Here is a 22,822-nt window from a genome sequence, read left to right on the forward strand (position 1 = left end):
GGGCTGCTATGTTTATGTACTCCTTCATGGCAGAGATCAAGCTTGTCTCCATCACCTTTCACCTCTCCCACAATGAGATGAGGTCCACACATGGCAAGGTGACACCATGTTTCTTCCTGTGGCTTTGGGTTGCCCCGATTTTTTCCATAAAAGAGGCATTATCATCAAAAGCTGACACTCCCAGTGGGGCTGTCCTCACAGGTGCTTCTGTAGGAAGAGGCACATATTAGAGAGCATTCTAATATCACAGCCATTGCTCTAGCAGTCTAGGCACACATAATCTCTGTAACTCTGAGGTGCTACACATTTCATTTCCCATCACACCATTCAACAGTTCTGCTGAGGGACCTGACAACAGTTCTGGCTGCTGTATTCAGCAGATACCTCTCTCATTCAGCAAAGTGCTGGAAATGTTAGCACCATACATAAGGCCACACAAACCCTCAAGTTTCTTCACATGCTGAGCCCTTCCTTTGCACCTTTTCAGGGGCTGGTGGCTAATATATGACTTGTCACCACTGATTTCCCAACTTTCCTGTCTTTCTGCAATAGGAGCAGGAAAGTGTTTACAGATTGGAAAATCAACTGAAAGCCTCAGGCTGAGTGTGAGAGGGCCACACAAAGAAAGATACAGCTCTGCATACCTAACTCAAGTTCTGCAAGGTGAAATGAGAAGCAGGTGCACAGAGAACTTTTTAAGTGCAGCACTGTGTAACTATGAAACCAAATAAACCCCTTCATAATTTTACCTACACATAGCTAAAACCAAACTAACTAATGCTGCCAATACTGGTTTATTTAACCTTTTTCTCTGCAAAGGTTACCTTCCAAATAACAGGAATCATGAAGTTCAGTTGAAAACTTCTTTTTGACCTTTAATACTAGTCATCTTTAAATTAAAGTAGAAATTTAACTGACCTCAGCCACAGCTGGATCTTCTGTTCCCCATCATATAACCTTATTATCTTGAATGTTAGCAGATTCTATTTCCTATTGCTTAAACAAAAGAAATACATGTAGCATTTCAAAATATTAGTTCAGGTCAGCAAACACCTCTTGCATTTCACTCTGATCCTAAAAAGGGTACTGGACAGCTACTTCTGACCATTTGCTTAGTCAAAATAAACAAGGCTGAGGGTCAGACACTTTAATTGCAAATTAATTCTGGGGAAATTTAATAATCAATAACTCTTCAGTGTTTGCCACAGACATAGGTGGTGATGGTACAGCCTGACTCCTTCTCCTTCAGAAGGGTGAGAAGCCCTGCTCCTCACAGCACAGGATAGTTTCTAAGCAAGCAATAGCTGTCAGTCCATGGGTTGTGAGGTGGAGTTTTTTTTGCCTCTGCTCTTATCCTCCATACCTACAGGAAATGCTGACAAGTTCTGCTTACAAGTTCTCCCACCTCTGAACTGTTGCAAAAATTGTCTTTACGTACTTCACCTAAGAGAGCACAGAATGCCACACTGACTTTAGTTTAAGAGACCAGCAGCTTTAACACATTGAAAAAAAAAAAAAAAAAAAGTGTCTTTTAGTATTTAACCATGTCAGAAGATTTCACAGATCCTCAGGTTAACTTAAAAGGACAAGTTAGCAAATGAAATTGGTTCCTATGGCACTTCCCACTTCCACCAATTTCACAGATACCTTGAGATTGGATTTACAGTAGTTTATTCTTCCCTTGGTATGGAATGCCCTATGCCAAGTGCCATTCTATATTTTTATCAATTATCAGAAACTAAAATAAATTGAGAGAAAGATTGGTGAGATAATAAACCCTAAGAAGAAAGTATCAATAACCAGACACACAGGTAAACTCGGTCTATTCAACTATAACATGTTTTATAACAAAACACAAAGTTAGACATCTGTGATGAAGAAATATTTGCCACATTTACAGAATGTATTTTGGAAAATGCTGATTACACTTCCTGAAGAATGCTGGCAACGCATCAACAAGACGTAAGCAACGCCATAGAAGCCCCTGTATAATGATCAGCAAAGACTGCAGGTATGCAAACAAGGAAGCAGCAGGACCAAAGAGTAACTCTACTTTTCAGGTGACAGTAGTGGCAGCAGCGTTACAATGCTGAAGACACTCCAATTAGTCACATTAGTAAAGTTTCAGGGGAAAAAAAAACAGAGCAAGAAGATGGATGTAAAAAGGATAGGAGAACTGAAGAAAATGTTTTATAGTTAGAATCCATATGACCTCAATCTTTTCATCATATTAACAGCACTGAGAATTCATCCAGTGGGAAGGAAATGCCAACTTCAGAAAGTTTTCTAATCTAGCAGAAGAGATGGAACCCAAAACCAAACTAATTACAGTAAGAAGACATATTTATACCAGTAAGGGTGATTAACCACTGGAATAAGCACAAACAGAAGGACGGTTTTTCCACCTCTTGTTTTATTTGCATCAAGGTAGGATAAATTTCTGATTAAACCTATCATCCAAAATTCAAATTATACTCTGATTGAATATACTTACTGGCTTAATAGTGACATAAATGAACATCCTAGCATGCATTCTTCTAACTTAGAGTTTAACAAATTAAGTTCTGTTTCTGAAAAGTCCTGTTTCTGTTAAGTTTTGTTTCTGAAAAAGACACTCTTTCTAAAGGACTAGAAAAGAGAAATAAATAAATTACCAGAGTAGCTATGAGAGAAAACAACAACAAAAATACACCAAAAAACCCAAACCAAAACAGTTCCCATCTTCTTAGTATTTATAGCCTTCATTTTAAATGAAAAATTTCAGCAACTCAAAAAACAGAATCAAATATTAGAGGGATATGTTTCTAATTTTTCCTAGCCAACTATCTCAGCTTTGTTCTTCATGCTAGACAAGCAAATGTTGACAGTGTAAGTCCGGTTGCATAACAGGTGGAAAGCTCCACCATCAAAATCAGGATAGGAATGCCAGACAGAGCAACAACAACCCTGCAATTTCCAACTAATCTATGCATGACTCTGAAGACAGGCTTGACCTGTAGTTAGTTTGATAGAAAGTAGCACAGATGACTTCCAATCTCTACTTACAGGGCTCTGCTTGAATTAAGCTAAATGGTCAGCGGCTGATAAAGGGAAACAGAGCTGGGAACAGGAACCAGAATTCAGAAATCCCTTTACCAAGAGAGTATCTGAATTAGTACCCTACAGAAACATTTTTCTTCTCCCTGTGTTATTGAATATTTCATACTTCAGCCTTGAACAATGTTAAATAAGGAGTTAGGCAAAACTCGTTTCAGTCACCTGGGTGCCCTAGTGATTAGCTCTAAGCAGCTGCAAGCTGACAATGCTTTACTGAGAAAGTGCTAATGACTTAACGAGGTCTCTCCTTCTGACTCCCTGGGTTTCAACTCTTAAATCCGGACACAACATTCTGAATTCCACTTTGGAAGAAAGACACTTAAAAGTTAAGCAAATAAGGCACTGCATTTGATTCAAAATATCTATTTGTCCTATGTCTCTGATTATGCCTCTTCATCCATTAATTTGTCCATAAAAAAATAGAGTTGTGAAGAAACATTAAGATACCATCTTGCAAGATATCTGTCAGTTTCTAAGTGTTATTGAAAGTGCAACAAGATTCAAGCTGGACAAAGTTCACAGCAGCTCTGCTTAAGATTGCTAAGTGGAATTATAGCAAGAAGGGTGTCTCATAATTGTTGCTCACTGACAAGAAAATTCTACCCTATCACATGTGGATAGAAGAGCAGACAGAGAGAATTAAATGGAATGTAGGTGGAAGGCTTTGATCTACTTAAATTCTCTAAATGCCAGACTGAAAAATATATTGAAGGGCAACTGTCTAGAAGGAAAGGGAATGATGGAAAATTATTTCATTTTTAAATGGAAAAATATTTTAAACCTCTCCTGAAAACCAACTATGAAAATTCATGTACTGCTGCTCAATTGTCACTGTAAATCATGCGAAAAATGCTATAGTACTTTTTGTCATAGTTCTTTTAAACACAAGGAAATAACTCAAGTTCCCAAATGTATTATCCAGAGATATTTATATAGCAAATATGTTTTCCATGTGAGATTTTATTTAAAAAAAAAAAAGCAAACCCCAAAACAGAGCAAAACCCAATACCCAAGCAAAACCAAAACAGAATTCCTGAAGAAATAAAAGCCTATTGCATTTAGAATTTTCTACAAATAGTGCTTAAGAGTTTTTCTTGATCTTACTATCAAACCTTATATAGCTTTCATTAGGCATATAAAAAGCTAACAGAGATGAAAAAATGAACAGCGCATTCTATCTTTCAGATATTGCTATGCCTTAGCAACTCTTCAGTTATTAATATATTTCCAGTGTAGGCTGCTCCAATGTTTTAAATATTATTGTTTTAGACAACAAGGAAAAAGAACAAAAAGAAACTTACAGATCATCTAGTCTAGCCTCTTTCTCAAGGCATAACCAAATATCTGTATCTTATTCTGAACTTACGTTTATGTAACTTACGAAATTTTAGAGCCCACAGCTGTGATACCTCCCTATTTTTTTTTGCCCTATGTTGTTATGTACTTATCCTTATTTTCAGGAATTTTTGCATAAGGTATTATGCAAAAATAAAGCACAGCCTAAGACTATTGTTTCTTCTTTCATCCACATTTTACTTAGAAATTTGAAGGTTGTTGCTCTGTTTCCCTTTCAAAGGCTGATCACAGTTAATAGAAAGTCCTGGCCAGGATCAGATGAACAATAATAAACTGAGGAACACTGGTGAACTAATTACTAAAACAGAGCAAGTGTTAGGAGTAGGCAATCCAAGGATGCAATTTATACCACTGCCCCTAATATGAAATTTAACAATGAGTCAAGAAAAGGAGAACTCTGTCCTCAGAATACCATATAAACCCAAGGGGTGTGTTGACTACAGGGCTATAGGGCTTACTATGTTTCAATTTCCTACCTCTACCACAGTTGTCTTGGCAGCTTTGCACATAGGTTGGTTGAAGTTTCTTGCAGTTTTCCTGAAAAAAAAAATATAAAATGAATAAATAGCAAAGGCTGTAACAGTATGAGGAAAGACTTTTCAGAGATAAGCTACAAGTGTCTCTGTAATATAAATATCACAAATCTTTATGACAAATAGCTAGATGACTAATAAAGAAACAGAAAGGAGGAAAAAGTATTATGAATTGTGTAAGATACATATGAAATTAAACCGTATTTTGTGACATTAGAAAATATTACAGCTCTTTTTCAATTAGCACCTTCTCTAATTGGAATTGGGTATGTTACTTCATTTAATAGATCCAAGAGCAGCAGCAAGCTGGGCTTTGCACAATGCTCCTTCCTATTATTTCACTGCACAAAGAATTAAATTAATCTTCACAGGGAGCAGCACAAGGCCTAACAACCTCTCAAATCCCACATGTGCTTTCATAGTTCAGACTAACACTTGGGATAGCATTTTTCACAGCAGTAAATTTAATACAACCCTTCTGATTGAAAAGCCTGTGCCAGTTTTGGCACTCACTGCAAAACTCTGGCATTCATCCTAAGTATTCCCAAACAGTATTTCTGTAACAAGGGATCTAAACCGAGATTCTAGAAGACACAAGGGAAAACAAGCTAGCTGTGTAAACACCTCTATGTGTTTTTCAGAATATTTAAGAAAAAATATTTTTAAGGGGGTTGCACTGATCGCATCTCAGCCTTTTTCTCTTTTAAACGGTAGAATTCTTGGAATTTTTTCATCAAAATGCATGAAACTAGGGTTCATAACAAGCCAAACTCTCCTATTCCTTTTCCACACAAACTTTTATTTTTCTCTGAACATCCTTATTTTCCAACACCTCTTCCTTTCTTCATCCTTCTGCGTGATGATCCTGCGTAATGCCACAGCCATGATGAACTTTGGGATGCTGCTGCCATCTCGTGGCTTTGGGGGAGGTAGCGAATTGAAACAGCCAACTCCTGAGGCTACAAAAGGATTTCTAGAGAAATCTGCAGAGACCTACAGAATCAAAGCTAAACCCAAAGACACATATCTTGGGAAAATCCTGTTTTACTGGCCATATGCAGCAGCTGTTAAGTCTCCAATGGAAGCTACAGAAAGGACAATATCTTTTGTCCATGGGTCTCCTCAGTGTGTAAACACAAAGGGATGTAAACCATTAAGAGTAAACAGAACAATTAAAAAAACAACCCAAATTTCTATTGTTCTAGCTATTAGTAAATTGTCACCCTAAACTATGTAGAGTCAAAAATGAGAAGAAAACAGAATTACAAAATCTGAATTAAAGGAGCAGGGAAATGGATACACATGGGGAAAGCAGACATGACCACTTTTCTGAGCCAAAGCATTTTCAAGATAGTGGTGACTAGTCTGCCAGTAAAAGAAATAAATAATGAAATTATTTTTACATAGGGGAAAAAGTTACGATAAAACACTTTAATGTCAAATTATGATGAGTTAATGGGCTTGATTCTGACAATTTATAAAAGTTATACAATTTAGGATTTTCTGGTGTTAGTAAAGGTGTTTTAGAAGCAGCAGTCTTTTACAAAATTGAACGTCTCATTTCTAAAAAACACATTATGTCATGAGAAACATTCTAGAAAGAGTCCCACACTGCTGTGAAAGCAGTGGTAGATTTGAGTAAACAAAGCCTATGTCTATCTAGGCGTACCTCGGCAAACAAAAACAAAAGTCATGCAATAAAAAAGTATGTAAGAGGCACATTGACAGCGAATATATAGACTGTGTGGCATGTTGGGAAAAAAATATTTTCATTTTCATCCTCCAGGTCACTGAAATATTACTGTTACATTATCTATGACAATCTGCTCTTTTGTTGTCTCCCGCAGGATCTGAAATGAGCCTATATTTCTCTGTTCTAGGCCATCAGGCAATTTGTCTCATCCAAAACCAGAATTGGTCACTGCTTATTATGAGCAAATTCTTTTAAGCTAGCAGTACTCAGCATGGAGTAAGGCACTGGATGATGATGTTCCCATCTTTGATTAGTTACACTTGAAAGAAGGAATCAAGATTTTCAGGTCTTTACTTCAGGCAGAAGTAGTATCTGGTATCAAATGACCAACAGAACAAACAGAGGGAACAAACAGAGCCAGTTTGGTTTCTGTGAAGAATTAATGAATTTTTTCAGAAATAAGTATCAGTAGACAGATACAGGGTAAAAGCACAGACAGCAGAGGCTCAAGATCAAAGACAAGCCCAAGGGGGAAGACTTTCCTGTATTCCATGTCCCAGACTCTAAGGAAAGAAGTTTAGCACCATCAAATTCATGTGCATGCACACAAGAAAGTTCAGTTTTCAATCAGAAACCAGTGGGCAAGACAGGATGTCAAAAGTTTTAGATTAAAGATGTTCAGATTAGACATTAGGAAGAAGTTCCCCCCTGTGAGGGTGGTGAGGGGCTGGCACAGATTGCCCAGAGAAATTGTGGCTGCCCCATCCCTGGCAGTGCTCAAGGCCAGACTGGATGGGACTTTGAGCAGCTTGGTCTAGTAGAAGGTGTCCCTGCCCATGCCACGGGACTTGGAACTAGATGATCATTGACATTCCTTGCAACCCAAACCATTCTGTGATTCTATGATTCAGCATCTTGTAGTAAACTGCAACTGATTACCACAACACTTGCCTTTTCATCTGATAGCCATAAACAAACAAATAAAAAACAGGCATTAAACATAAGTAAAGCTCTCCTGCTTCAGTTCAGGACAAACCAGAGCAAAAATGCAGTAACTCTATAAATCAACAAGTCAAATATCAATTAGCAATAACATCAGATAAATTATGCTATCACTAGCACAACACCCAAACTTTTCACTGCAAAAGATGTTTAAATTCATATAATGCCTCTCCCTGCATCACTGAGATCAATCTGACTTTAAATACAGTTTTCGGGGGCAGGATCAAGTTTTCCCATCACAAACTGGCCAGGACACTGACTCTGGTCCCTTCTCTTCTGATGCACATAAACTTGCACTTCTTAAAGTCAGCCTTCAGATGCACAATAAGAACGACCCAAACTAACATGAAAATTTATATTAGAAGAATGTCACTACATTTCTCCAAAGTCATCATAACAACTTTGGTCTGCTAAGCCATATTTTTAACTACCAGTGCCATATTGACAGCTATGTTTGAATTCTCGAAAGTCATTATAAAAAGCAATTATATTTTGATTTTTCAAGCAGTATAAATTGACAGTAGGGAAAGGCACTATGAAAGAAAGTGAAATCAGTGAAATATTATTTTGCCATTGCACAGGAGACAGCATTCTCCTGCTCTTTCATTATCTAAACTGTTAAAGAATCTTTTCCCACTGGTAAACAAGTCATACCTGAAAATGATGTTTCCTGCACGATCAGCTTTCCATGCCTTCACGAGAGCAAAATCTCCTGTAATTGACTTCTCCAGAATATAGTGACGGCCATCAAACTCTCGCACCTACAGAGAAAAGTACACTATTGAAATGTAGGTTCCTTCAAACAGATCTCCCATGTAATATTTGTTTATGGGATTAATTTTATGAACTATTATATTTAGACTTCTTCTGGTACTACACAAAGCTTTATCTGAAAAAAACTGCAGCTCCGCTGTATAATAATAGAGAAGCATGGGAAGGTTATAAACCCCAGTTTCATCATAGTATCGTTCTTTAGTGAAACTGTATGAGAAACAGATCCATATTCCTGCTGCTCCATCTGCTGGAATTAGACATGCTTTTTTCCACGCACATCTACCAGCTAACCAAAAACTGAAGTGCTAAAGCAGAAGTACCGAGTAAGTTCATAATCACTGCCCACCACCAGACACCCCAAATGTAAAATTAAATGGACAAAGTGAGACATACTACTCAATTCACAACATGTGATGGGTGGAATTTCCTTTGGTTTTTTCTGCATTTATGATCAATATTTGTAATGATATAGTGCCTAAAGTGAGAATATGTAACTGATGAACAGCTAATATTTTACACCTATACAGAAACATGAAATAGCATTTCTCTTAATAATGCAGAAAGTTAGACAATACACAAATACTTGAGACCTGGTTAAAATTCCTGAGAGGCAGAGGAAGTATGCTAAAAGTCAGAATTCAGCTTTTCTGTCCTGTAAGAGGAGATCTGAGCTTTAAAAAATGACAATTGCATTCAAAATGGATTTGATCAAAACGTAGTAGTCATGTTATTAGCCTCCCAAAAGCCTGAGAAGGGTAAGAGAGCCGTTTCCACAAGTAGAAGAAAAATATTATCAAAATTATAAGTTATTTAATAAACAAAATGTTCCTTCTAATTGTAAAACATCATAATGACATATTCAGTAAGAAAATAAAGGGGGGGAACCCCCAACCCTAAGTTATTAATTAAATACTGAAAATAACCACATACAAAATACAAAAAAAACACAAGGGGGGAAATTACCTTTACCCAAATATGTTCTTGAGGTAGAATTTAATGCAGTTTGCATCCTATTTGGAATTTACAGCACTAGTCGCATCCACTTCTTGAAGTACAGTTATGGCACCAAGAACCTATTTTCTTTATGAATCCCTTGTTTCCCACTTGGAAGCCACACCTTTTTCTCTCTTTACAATTTCAAATGCTCCTAATAAACTGCACCTCTGAAAAGCATTTTCTGAAAGGCTGTGTCAACTGAACTCTTCCCCATCTAACAGGAAAGCTTCCCATCTCTGCTGCTGCTAAAGCTTCATGTATAGTGGCAGGGCTGCTTACTCCATTCCACAGTATTTAAGGAGATCCTGCCCCACTAGCAGGATGCTGTTCTCAATCCATACTGTGCACTGTGCTGACCTGGTATATGATTTTCTTCGAATACACAAGGAGTCTGGTCAGAAAACTGTCAAGTGAAGAGTAACTCAGCAAGGCAGGCTTTCACCTGGACCAACTTTTGACACTAAGTCACTGGGAAGATGTAAAAACTTGCCTAACACATCACAGAGGACAGAAGCAGTGGAAGCAAAACTAATGCATCTGATACAACAGAAAACCTCTTAATGCAATATACCAAGGTTAAATTTGGACAGGAGGTGCTTAAACTACTATTTATCTTGGAAATATGTAAGAAATCCAGCTTTTAAAAACGGCTTCCTTAGTAGCAATTGACGTCTTACCTCTCTTGGCTGGCTGGCAATAGCAATGGTGCCATCTGTGTTGTATTTGATAGGTGCACCCCCTTCCTGCACCAGCGTCCCATAGCCAGTACTGGTGTAAAATGCTGGGATTCCTGCTCCACCTGCTCTAATACGTTCAGCAAGCGTACCCTGTGGGAAAACATTTAAGAATTAGTCACTTGGGAACACCAAATCAAACTTTGCGGAATGGGTAACTAACTTATTTTTACATCCTGTCATTTGGACCTTTTCTTTCTGAACTCAGCAGACCATCGCGTCTATCTTTCCTCCCATTTTATCTCTCCTTTGTCAGATTGGTACTCTATATGGCAAGAAATGCTTCACACACTGCCATAAATTGCTCAAGAGTACACAACTTGCTGTCAGTTCTCAAGCCCTAGCACTTTGTTGTGCCTCCTCTCCTTCAGCTTGTTTTCCAGTTCATTACTGTAAGTACAGAGATTTTTCTCTTTCCCAAATAAATAAGCTAGAAGGTTTTTGTTTTTTAACAGCCTAAACTACAAAAAATACGTTTCTACATAAATACAAACTACATAAATATGTTTCATTCTCCAGCATCTTAAGAAAAACTTCATACCTCACTCCAAGATGGATCAGCCACACACAGCAGATCAAGAGAGTCCATTGATCTAGGTTGCTCATGCTAAGAATATCAAGAAGCTGAGAGAACAGCACTTCTGCTGTATTTGGCCACCAAATCTACACTCTGCTCTATTTCCAACTGTACTGTGAATATTAATGGTCCAAATTTCTCATCATTCTTAATTACAGACTTATGGCCAAAGACATGTCTGCCTGCTTTTCATTAGTATCTTTTCTTTTTTTTCTTATATATATATATGTATGTATTTCTGGATTCCAAGCAAGACAAGACTGTCATGGTCAATTAGCAATCTTGGCAGCTTCCAAAATACAGGTTGCATTTTCACCAGTTATCTTGTAAGAAACACAATGTGTTTCCAAGCAGCCTTCACATTTCAAGATCTCACCAGGACCTCTCCCTTCCAGTGTAACAAGGATACAGCAGTCCCCCATTTTGCCTGAAGCCATACAAACTTGAAGAGCATTTTCCAAAAGCCTATTTTATCTTGAAACAAGTACTTCAAATCCCACATATCCTAGCGGGTCATTAATTCACCTGTTTACCATTGCACACTGTAGACCCGGTATTTTCATTTTGGATCTTCACAGCTTGTCTGTGCAGTCCACAAAACCAATTACATCCCTAAGGAGTTCAAGACCTTCTAGATGAAAGCATTCAACATTAAGTAGGAAAAAAATAAAACCCAAACCAACAAATTGTGAGATTTGTGACTTTTGAAACATGGGAAGTGACAAGTGCCTGGTTATTTTCTGGCTGACTGGGTATAAAATGAGCTTTTCTGTCCATCTCTGGGATTCTGAGAGACACTCCCAAGAAATGGACTCTTCTCTGTAAAAACACGATTGTTGCTTTACCCAGACACTTAAAAAAAAAATAGCTGTTTAAAGCCCAAAGGTTATGTGTCACCTCTGGAATTGCCATACACTAATATGCTGTACGCTTTAAATTTAGAGCACTGATTTTACAAAGCTACATCTCAATAGAATGTGACTGATACTCATTATTTTAGCATCTCATTGTACTCAAGCTATATAGGTAGCCTGGCAGTGCTAAAATAATTAAAACTATGTTACTAAAAAGTAAGCTGTAAATACTGGCTGATTTAGTCAAGATTTAATGACCAAGCCCAGAAGAGTTGTCTCACAATGAACTGAAATCCAATTTGATGTCTACCCACTAGATGGCAGACACTGCACACACAACATCCCCTAAAGCACACAAGAGCTGCTTATTTTGCCCTTACATAGGCCATAGAAGCATACAACCTGGGAAGAACTACCAAAAAAACAAACTGTACAATAAAACGTTTGTATGTGTGTGTGTGTATATATATGTGTATATATATACATATACATATATATGCACACACTCAAAGTTAATATAATGTAACTAGCCATAAAAGGAATTCACGTAATATGACCAGTCGGTTTTTAACAGACTTTCTTAAGGCTAGTTGAAGCACACCTCCCATGAGCCTAAGCGGTGTACTGGGCTTGTGTGGCAAAGTTCTGGCGGCACAGGGGCTACAGGGGTGGCTTCTATGAGAAGCTGCTAGAAACTTCCCCTGTGTCGAAATGAAGGCAAAGCCAGTCAGCTCCAAAATGGACCCACTGCTCTCCAACGTCAAGCCCACCAGAAGCAGCGGTAGGGCCTCTGGGATAACATATGTAAGAAGAGTGGGGTGGGGGTGGAAACCGTGCAACACCAGCTGCAGTGAGAAGGCAGAGAATTGAGAATACATGTGAAAAACAGCTCTGCAATCAGCAAGGTCAGTGAAGGAGGGGAGAAACTGCTCCAGGCACCCCTGCAGACCATGGTGAAGACACTGGTGAAGATGATGGTGAAGCAAGCTGTCCTTCTATTAAACTCATTTCCCCAAGTCAAGTCTGTTTTGCCCATGACAATAACAGGTGAGTGATCTTTCCCTGTCCTTATCTCAAGCAGCCTTTCATTATATTTTCTTTTTCTTGTCCAGCTGAGGAGGGAGAGTGATAGAGCAGCTATGGTGGGCACCTGGCATCAGCCAGGGTCAACCTACCCCAGGCAGCAAGTGCTGTCTGTCTTCACCATACACCTGCACAGAGGTGAAACATTTAGACTGCAAAATTGTTTTGTAAGAACATTTCAGCACTATTCTACTCAGTAGTATTTCAGAAGAAATCACCAGTCTCCTAGAGACACTACTTACCTGAGGTGTAAGCTCAACTTCAAGCTCACCAGATAAATACTGGCGTTCAAATTCAGCATTCTCTCCAACATATGATGACACCATGCGTTTTATCTGCTTAGTCTGAAGCAGAAGACCAAGTCCAAAATTGTCAACGCTGTGTGGAAAATGCCAGACAATACTCAGCATTTATAACAGATTTGGGATATTCAAAGCACTTGATAAGCTTTAATGACTTAAAAAGACAGAACAAAGGTATCTCCTTCCACTTTAGACATAAGGAATTGGAGATAAAAATCAAATTCCACCTTTTAGAAGGAGAAACCTCAAAGATACAGTTTAAATTTAGGAGTCCAGTGCTCAGACCTCTCCTCTTCCAAGGCACTGAATAGATCTGAAACTTCCTTTTAAAGATATTTCACATGTAACAGCTACAAATACCAGCTTAACAAGTGGCATTATTTTACTTACCTGCTCCTTTACAAAGCCTTACTAATTAATAAAAAGTCACACATGGCATAATCTGGTTTTGAGTGAATGAAGAGCTATTTTTTGTTTAAACTCTTACTCCTGAGGAAAAAGGCAAGTGATTGATTAGGAGCTTGATGAGAAAGGCACATTCACATTTATAGTGCTAGTCTGTGTATAAGGCAAGAGAATATTTGTAGTTAAATTTGCTTATTACAGTAAGTAATTCAATTTGAAATTGCCTATTTCAGCAAAAGATATTAACACTGAGGTCAAGCTTTTCTTGTCTGTATCATAGTACCAGCTTAAACTGAATGCCAAAGATAACACATCACATTTTTCTTGTCCCAGTGCTTCTAAATTCTGATATTGTGAAGACATTACTCTCTACCAGTCTTTAGAAATTTTGCGATGTTTGTCATCCTTTATTGTGTACTGATGGAACAAGAACATATTTCAAGAGTTCCTGTGACCAAGTGTAAAAGAACTTATCTCAGTTTGAAAAAACAGTAAGTTAAAATATAAAAATTGAAATAATCAGGTTATATTGCAAAGGCATGTTTCTTTCACATACCCAACACATTATGCAGGATGTTGGCAGGCTGGCACGTGTGTGCAAAACTCCACTGCATTTATGTTGGTCAAGCAACACAAGTGGAGAACAGAAAGATGTCATGGTCCAGAAGCACCCTAACAAAAGTGACATATACCTACCACTAGATGTCTCAACTCAGTATGACCTCACTATCTGCACAATGGCTTGATATTCCAGCTTAAAAAAATATTGAAAAATATCAAAGGAATACTTTGAGAAACCAAACCCAGTACCCAGCTTGCTGTAACTAGCATAAACATGTATTTACAATACACGCATCCTGTTCAAAACAACACCCCCAAAGAAGAGCTCCAAAAAGGTTGCCTGTATTTTTGTAATTCTATTACTTGCTTTAATGAAATATATCCCTTTCCTGTATAAATCTCACCCTTTTGGTATTCTTACATCACCACATCTCCAATACTCATTCCTTCTCTATGTAATCAGAAATGAGCTCTTTTCCCACTAATGACCAGATGGAGAAAGCAGTGCATCAGACCTTTTCCCTTCTATTATCCCTCCTTATACCTTACCCAAATGATCAGTCAATATATCCCGTGTGCTGCGTAAGCTATGGTGATGGAAAAAAAAAGAATGTAAAGGAAACATGCATAAGTACTGCAATACAAATCTATGCTCCCCATACAAATGAAAAAAAAAATCCAAAATAAACAAAAAACAACAAAACAAAAAGACCCTAAACACCTATGTTACTCAAGGGGGCGCAGGGAGAGGGGACAACAGCTTACAAATCAAGACACATTGCTGAGTGAGCTGACATGTATTTGTTTCACACAGTGAAACAGTGTAGATCAGAAGAAAGAATCCACCAAGCCACGACAACCAGATCCCACTTAATGTACATTAATATCCCACCACTTCAGGATCCACGTCAAACATCTCAGCTGCAACCTCACAACATCCTTTCAAAAGGCCAGATTAAAAAGGTTTACTGGTATGCAATACTCATTTCCAAATATTAAAGCCGCAATGATGAACCCAGTTTTTCAACAGCACCACTATTTTATTGCTTGTCAGCATCAATGTCCCATATCACATGATGCAGCATCAATGTCCCATATCACATGATGCAGTGCTTCAGATGAAGGGATTAGGGCTGAGCAGAGCAATATCAGCATCACCTCCTACCACAATACTCACAATAGATGCACGGAAAGACATGCAATCAGAAAGACTTCTCAGCTGCATTCAGAATAATGACTATTTTAAGGTCAGGACTATTTTAAGAAGATAGCCCACTTCTATGCATATTCAGGCATTTTGGAAACTGCAGTGCAAGGACGTGGAACAAGTTCTCTGACCTGGGTCTCTGAATTTATTCTATGTTCTTTAATTGTAAAGAATGTGACTTACTACGAAAGCTTGCTCTGCTCTCTGACTCTGACCTATAAAAAGCAAATAAATAAATAAAAATCTAACTCTGATGCAATATTTAAAATGACGCAGTGCCAAAGCCTTGAGACTAAAATGTGTGTTGCCTGGAAACAACCTATATTTCTACCTCCCCACAGGGAAAGATTCCAGCAGTTTCAAACTAGAAAACCTTGGAAAAGAGAAGAAAGAGGAATCTGTGAGCAAAGAAAGGGATTAAAACAAATAAATAAAAAAAAATAAAATACAAATGCCAAAACTTCCACTCAGCAGGACAAATTCTCTTACAAGAAAACCACCAAATGCTGACCTGTCATTACAAAAGGTAGCAAGCAAATGTAGCAGACCAGCCAATACCTGATGGCAGTTTAACCGGTTTGTGTTACTAAAGTACTGTGTAGCAAAAGTACAGAAGTTAAACAAAACCATGCAGTGCTTTATAGTGCAGTAACAACGGCAGCTTGAATTGGTTACAAACCAGTCTGCCACTTCTGTGTATCATTCAGGTGGTTAACATTGCTCCTACCACTGCAAAATTTGCAAGCTATTGAATAGAAAGGGGCAGACAAGAGACTTTTGCATGCAGAAGACAAAATTCTAAGCGTGTGTTCACATGAGAAAGGGATAGCAACAAAGTTTCAGCAGATTTGCAATGGTTAAAGAGATTTCTGCCTCATTTACCAAGATCTATAATCCACCCTCCTACAGTCTCAGAAGCAGCTATTGCAGCCCACGGTCCTCAATAGGATTGTGCTTATCATCCTGCAGGATCCCACATGGATACATTTGATTTTTTCATCTGCTACAGGCAGGTATTTTCTCTCAAACAAAACTTAGTACTGTTATGAAGTCCCCTGTAGAAATGAAAGTTGCACAGAAGTTAAGCTCTGTGACATTCATCCCAAAATGTTCTTCACATCTTAAGTCATTCCTTTCTCCTCACCGCAAAGGCTGTTTGTTTATTAAACAAAACAAAACAAAACAAAAAATCGCAGTGAGGAGCAGTCACTGAGCACACAGGTCATAAAACCTTATTTCCCCAGCACAATGAGGAGAGAAAATTTACCTTCAGAAAGTCATGCACCAAGAGTCTCTGACTGCCTGATAACCAAAAACTAATTCCCAGGTACATTTCATCTTCAGAGCAGCATCACAAAATCCAATTGCTGTTACTCATCTTATAGTTTATTTTAAATGCAAATTTCTTAAAAGAAATACAGCGCTATCCATCTTTTTAAGGATACACTCTTCATTCAGTTTTCCAGCTAAAATAACCCTTTTGCTTTTCATGCTCATCCTTCCCAAAACTCATTCTGAGCACTTCAGCCTGTTTCACACTTCCTATGTTTTTCCTCTGATATTTAAATGTCCTAAGAAACAAACATTTCACGTAGGAGTGAAAATGCTGTTCACAATATTATTCTTCACTTGACATGCTTATCCTAGAATACAAATAAAAATTTCCAGTTTAGGAAAATTCCTTTCAATGTAGCATTTTTCATGGCAATTTTTAGCTACTTGCTCTCCCTTTCCATATTTTGCTGCTTTCATGATTCTGTTGGTTTAGGCACAAAAATTTCTTTGAACTTTATAACTTAAATTATGATTATACTGAAAATACTACTATTTGATAGAAAGGGCATTGCCTGCAAGACAGATATTTTAGGGGTAACCATGAAAAGAAAACCAGATCCTTTAATGAGTGCATGGATTGCATGCATCCCGTATATCTATTTTAAAAGCTGGATTGAGTGTTTTAGAAATTCAAACAAAGGTGAGTGCAATAAAAATGTGTTGCCAAAGATAGGAAGGAAGAAGGGGTGGTGTAAGTTGGTATAGTTGTGTGCTGTTGGAAGAGGGGAAGTACACATTAATGCCTAGACAGAGAATGCATTCTTCAGCTCTTAAAAATGTTAAGATTTCTGGAAGCTTCCCCTTTCTGTGTTAAGACAAAACTTGAATCAACACAACACACAAAACACATAGAAAAAGAAATATAACCTGGCACTCATAGGTAACCTAATTTTCCCATTATATTGTTGTGGACAAGAAACATTAAGGAGGTCTGGTTGCTTAGCAACACATTCCTTCCAATTGTTTTGTTCCTTTCAGACCTACAAAACCTTCCTGTCAAAAACTAATGTCTGCCTTCTCTAATAAAATATTTTAAAAGAGACAACTTCCAGAAAAAAAGACTTGAATGTCATGCTACTTTGACAAGAGACACAAGATGGCTTACAGGTAGGTGTGGGGGTGAGTAAAAGGAGATAATTATGCGCTCCTCTCTCTCTCTCTCTCTGCATTTGTAAAGACATGTATATGTGTCTAAGAAAAATGGGAGTGGTCAGGACAGACTGGCTGCCCTTACTGGGAACACTGGAAACCCATGGTGGGTAGCATCAATTTGCATGACGGCTTCATTCCACATCTCTTAAAGAACAGTCTTCCTCTATATTAATTGTTCAAAGACTCTCCAGGAGCTGTAGCAGATATTTCTGGGATACCCCACCAAGACCAGAAGTCACATGTTAGGAAAGATTAACATAAATATATGTGTTTTGAAGAATTAAAACACATTGCTCAAAGAGGAGATAACAAGATGACCTACCTGACCTTGCTCTTCTCATAATTTGGTGATTGGAGGAATGAGAGGATAACTACATCACCCCTGAAGACTATAGGTTAAGACACTAGTCATCTTCTGGAGAACCACGAGCAGTCTCTCAAGGCACTCAGCAGGTCCCAGTGCTGCAGAACTGTGAGAAATTTGACAACAGATAGACCTGTTCCAGAGCTAGATGTTTTCCTGACAAGAGACTAGGACTGGGAGAGGAAAACAACTCCCTCTAGCATTCTCCAATTAAAAGAGTCTTCATCTTGTCTGCTTTACTATAGCATGAAACTTTACCAACATGAAAAAAGGTATGAGGATACCATCCAAGTTCTTACTGAGGCACATTCATAGGTCCACAAAAATAATCATAAAGTATAATCCTGGAAGCACCACAAAGTGATTCTCCCTAGACATTGTGCAGAAAATGAGTAGATACCTCCTAGATGGTGACTGCTAGAAGACACTGCACAAAAGTGCAGGCATACCAAGAGTAAAATAAACATGGACAATCACCCACGTACGAGTTCTTCATGACTTACCTTTCCCAGTCTCCTAGTTGCTTCTTAACAGTGAGACTATGTCCCACAATAATCCCCCATGTTACACTAGAAGCTTACTAAGCCAGCTCAGATGATACTCTGTTTCTCCTACTTTTCTGTCCCCCACTTCCAGAAAGTGGAGGAAAGAATGAAAGCAAGATGAGGAATGGCAGTCAACTAACCTGAAAACAGATTCAGTTCATAGGAAGATCAATTAGACACAGGCAAAATGTTTTATTTGTTCATCGATTCTTGAGAAATTGCCTATAGCCACCTTTTTTCTTTCCTGCTTCCTAGGACATTTTCCCACCTGTCCTAATGGGAATTTCATAATGGAAAGCAGAAAGGAGAGATAGAATCTCTCTGAGGGAAGGTGACCAAGAAAAGAGAAGGAAGAGAGAATTATGGGTGCTGCCATATGCTAAGGCAGTCTTGATCAGGAGAAGAGCTAGGACAGAAAAAAAGGGCAGTGGGTCAGCTCCCAGAAACCACAGAAATTGTCTCACCCCCTTTTCAGCCCCTGGCAAAGGACAAAAGAAACAGTGCACTGAATCTCTCTCAGCTCAGCAGCCTGGGATTTCTGCCACTCCTGAGGGGAGAAAGAATAATGAAAATAAGGCAGCCCAAGGTTGTGGGAATCATAAAGCCCTGTGTGCAAGTTAGAGTGACTAAGCCCTAAACTCCCCTGCTCCTTCTCTGCAGTGTTTGCCCTGCAAAACGCTCCACTACTAAAGCCTTCTTAAGTGAATTCTCTCCTCTCTGCTCCAGTAACTTTACCTCAGCTCCAGTCTCTCCGCAAAATGGCAGTATTCTCCCCCCACCATCCTACTCCAAAAACAATGGTCCACTACTGTGGGAATGATGGAGGCATATAAGCCAAGTCCATCAAAAGATTGCAAATGGAGGTAATTTTTGAAGAGAACCATTAGTGTATAATGCATGGTTAAGTCAGCAGCAAAGTCTCTTTGTTCCACATAAATTTCTGCTATGAAATCACAAACTGTGCTTTCAGTTCAACAAATAAAACAACTCTATTCAAAACTTGAAAAATTTACTACATTTTTCCTTCTCAGTGAAGCTATATTGTACAGACTTAATCTGATAAGTATTTCCATTTCATCATGAATGCATCATACTTCAAAAGCTTCCTGGCTGAAAGCTAGGTTAAACTTCTATTGTCACTTCTCTAAAACCAACTTGAAACAGTTCCTCAACAAAGCTGAGCTCTACACCTATTCTGTTTTCATTTGTAATCGCAACCAGAAAGTCACAGGCACATCTGATTTCTCAATCATGTTGCATGTAGTACAAAGTTTAGTACAACTCATGCTGCTAAAATGCTAACTAACCTCTATACTAAAATCAGCAACATGACCTGGTCAGATTTTCAGTTCACATAGTGTCACCAATTTAATAGCTGTAATAAAGTGTCTGATTAGGCATGTTACAAAGAATGAAGATGATAAAACGAGAAATAAATTGCTTCAAGGAATCAACACTGAAAATATCTTAAATATCTTGCTTCATTCTTTTGGCAACTTGCCATGTGCAGGATTTTACTTCACTTCTCTCTTTCCACCAAGAGAGACAAGAGGTACTGGTGACCTTGTATTTCACTTCTGAAAGTATATTTGTGATGTTTAAGGAATTTCTTTATGTATATACAAAAATGACTCACAAGGTAAGATACTCTGAGCATCATCTTGATTACATCTTTATGGACATACAGGCTTTTTTCCCGGCCTTCAGAGATGTTTTCAGTAATATTGCACTTCTCTGAATCAACTGATAGTCAAACTAATTCCATTAAACCACTTGCCACCTTACTTTATGTGAAAAAACTTCTAAACTCTATGTGAATTCAGAATGTAACTTCCACCTGACTATAAATTTTACATATAATTTTAATATGTTTTAATATATATAAAGTAAAATAAATACATATATATGTATATGTAAGTATATATAACAGATATTAGATCTATAATATCTATATATCTATAATCATAATAATCTAATTATAGCTATAGATATAGATGATATAGATATAGATATAACTATATAGATCTATAATGAGGATGCAAGAACAAATATGGAGTCTCTGGGAAAGGTGGCTAACATTTTGTTTTTAGCAGAAATATACAATTCAAAGTAATGACTGAAAAATGAGATAAACTGTAATACAACTAGGAGTTAAATATTTTGAATTTAAGGCAGAATTCATAAATGCTAAGAACAGAAAAATACCCTTTGTTTTTCAAAATATGGGGTGCAGCAAGTCTACCATTGCATCTGACACCATATAGTGCCTTATCTGGAGATTTGGCAATTGCAAATAGCCCATTAGAAAAACAAGGGTACTGTATTCAATAGAACTAAATAACAGTGCACTCAGGCATCATGATCAATGGTTCGAATGTTTATTTCAAAGCCATTTTCTCCTTTCTTTTGTATAACACTGTAACATAAAAAGAACTTTGAAAGCAGCTCGGAGACTACAGGTTCAAAAAGCTGGTAATGCCTTTTAATAAGACAGCCTGAACCTGTGATAATCTGACAACATGCTGTCAATCTCCTTCTAGATGAGCACCTACGTGATTAGTAATTAAGATATTAACTGTGAGTTTTCTATTTTTACTGTAAGTGAAGATCTACTGTTCAACATTATTGCACTCAAGAAGAATGTGTATTTAAGTCCCAAAAGCAGACAAAGCCAGAGGGAAGTAGCTCATTTGATACAAGTCAGACCACATATGCAGCTACTCAAGTAATGGACTTCATTTTTACCAAGTACAAATTCAACCTATTTATGTGGCAGAGATAGAATGGAAGTATTGATCTCAGAATGTGATTATAGCCAAAATTAGTTATGCATTCCATTAAGCAAAATTAATAATAATAATTTGGTGTCAATTCATTAAAATATCATTTTAAATGTTTGGCTATGTTGACAGGTTAAACAAAAACAGGTTTTGTTTCTAAATTTAAAGGGTTTATAATAACATAACATCAAGGAAGTATTTAAAATATAAACAGCATAGGTAAAAGAAGTTATAAAGGAAGGTGTGACTGGTGGTATTTCAGAAGCACACCCACCCACCACGGTATCTTTCTCTATCTCTGGTTCACAAGCTCCAGTTTCCCCTGAAGCAAGCTGTGTAAATACCAGAGATACTGGGTATTTGTACTGCTTCCTTTTCAAACACTTTGCTTTGTTTGGCTTTGCAAAGTGTAACTATGGTGCTGTTTCACTAGCTAGCACAAAGCATATGCACTAACATAATCCACAGCAATAGTAAGTTTATCAATATGATGTTCTAACTTAGGGTGCCTAAGAACACTCCACACACTATTGTACAACTTGTCCTTGGCAAGCCTTTCAAAGGCTGGAACAAGGATTTTACCTGCCAGCAATTATGTGACTTGAACAAGGGTTTGTGGGAGGAATCTCATTCCTATTACACTGCAGCACAGAACAGAAGAGTGTGAACTTGAGAACATTCTTCTTTAAAGTTGTCTCCAGTCACTGCCAAGCATTTCTAGGCTTTGCTGAACCTTCTTTCCAGCTAGAAGAGAGTTGGTAAGAGTGCTTCAGGACTTCCTAATTACTGCTTTTTACCTAGGTGTAAGTGAAGCACTGTCTCCATTGATGCTATTTTAGGTATGAACAGATAGCTCTGTAAGACATTTTGTGGTTCATGCGTATTGAAAGACATGTGACTTAATCCACGCAGCTGCACTGTTCTCCAAAATAGGTTGTCTGTCTGCATACTCGGCTCCTTCCCTGCTCCAATTGCAAGCTGCCTGCTAACCCTGCTGCAGGATGAGAAAACTCAATCACAACCAATTACCTTCTGCTTGCTAGAAAAGCTGGAGAAATCAGCTGCACTGGGGAAGATGAAACACAGCAAGGCATCAAGTGCAGCACAACAGCACCAAAAGAAAACACTGAATCCTGAGGCATGTTTGAAAGTAACAAATTACTCATCCCACAAAGTACCTGACAACTCACCCTTTGAATACTATTGCTGCAGGATACATGATTGCTGTGCTACGTCTGTTTAAAATTTTAACTTAATATTGCAATACTTTTTAATATCACTATACTTTTGGACATGGTATTGGAAGATGCTTAAATGATATATACTGCTGTGATAAGGATCGTGACCCTATTAACGAGGACATTGGTGTTTTAATCTGGTTCCCAAACCCTAATGAACTATAGCAGGAGAAGTTCCATGTAACAGTAATACAACTAAAACAAGCAACAGATGAGACTATACTTTATTATAAGT

General features: G+C 37.8%; 1 protein-coding gene across 2 annotated transcripts in view; it reads right to left on the reverse strand.

Moving 5' to 3' along the window:
• Nucleotides 1–22,822, reverse strand: part of OXCT1 (3-oxoacid CoA-transferase 1) — a 93,826-nt gene that overhangs the window by 65,202 nt on the left and 5,802 nt on the right. For both annotated transcript variants that reach the window (XM_061352168.1, XM_061352166.1), the window contains exons 4-7: nucleotides 12,941–13,076; nucleotides 10,128–10,277; nucleotides 8,335–8,441; nucleotides 4,929–4,989 (exon numbers count right to left, since the gene is read on the reverse strand). In XM_061352168.1, the coding sequence (XP_061208152.1) occupies nucleotides 4,929–4,989; nucleotides 8,335–8,441; nucleotides 10,128–10,277; nucleotides 12,941–13,076 (454 nt within the window). The remainder of the gene's footprint in view (nucleotides 1–4,928; nucleotides 4,990–8,334; nucleotides 8,442–10,127; nucleotides 10,278–12,940; nucleotides 13,077–22,822) is intronic.

The sequence above is a fragment of the Neopsephotus bourkii genome, unplaced genomic scaffold (genome assembly GCF_033783945.1).
Source record: "Neopsephotus bourkii isolate Nb327-2 ecotype Australia unplaced genomic scaffold, CSIRO-AGI_Nbou_v1 NB_631, whole genome shotgun sequence".
Lineage (NCBI taxonomy): Eukaryota > Metazoa > Chordata > Aves > Psittaciformes > Psittacidae > Neopsephotus > Neopsephotus bourkii.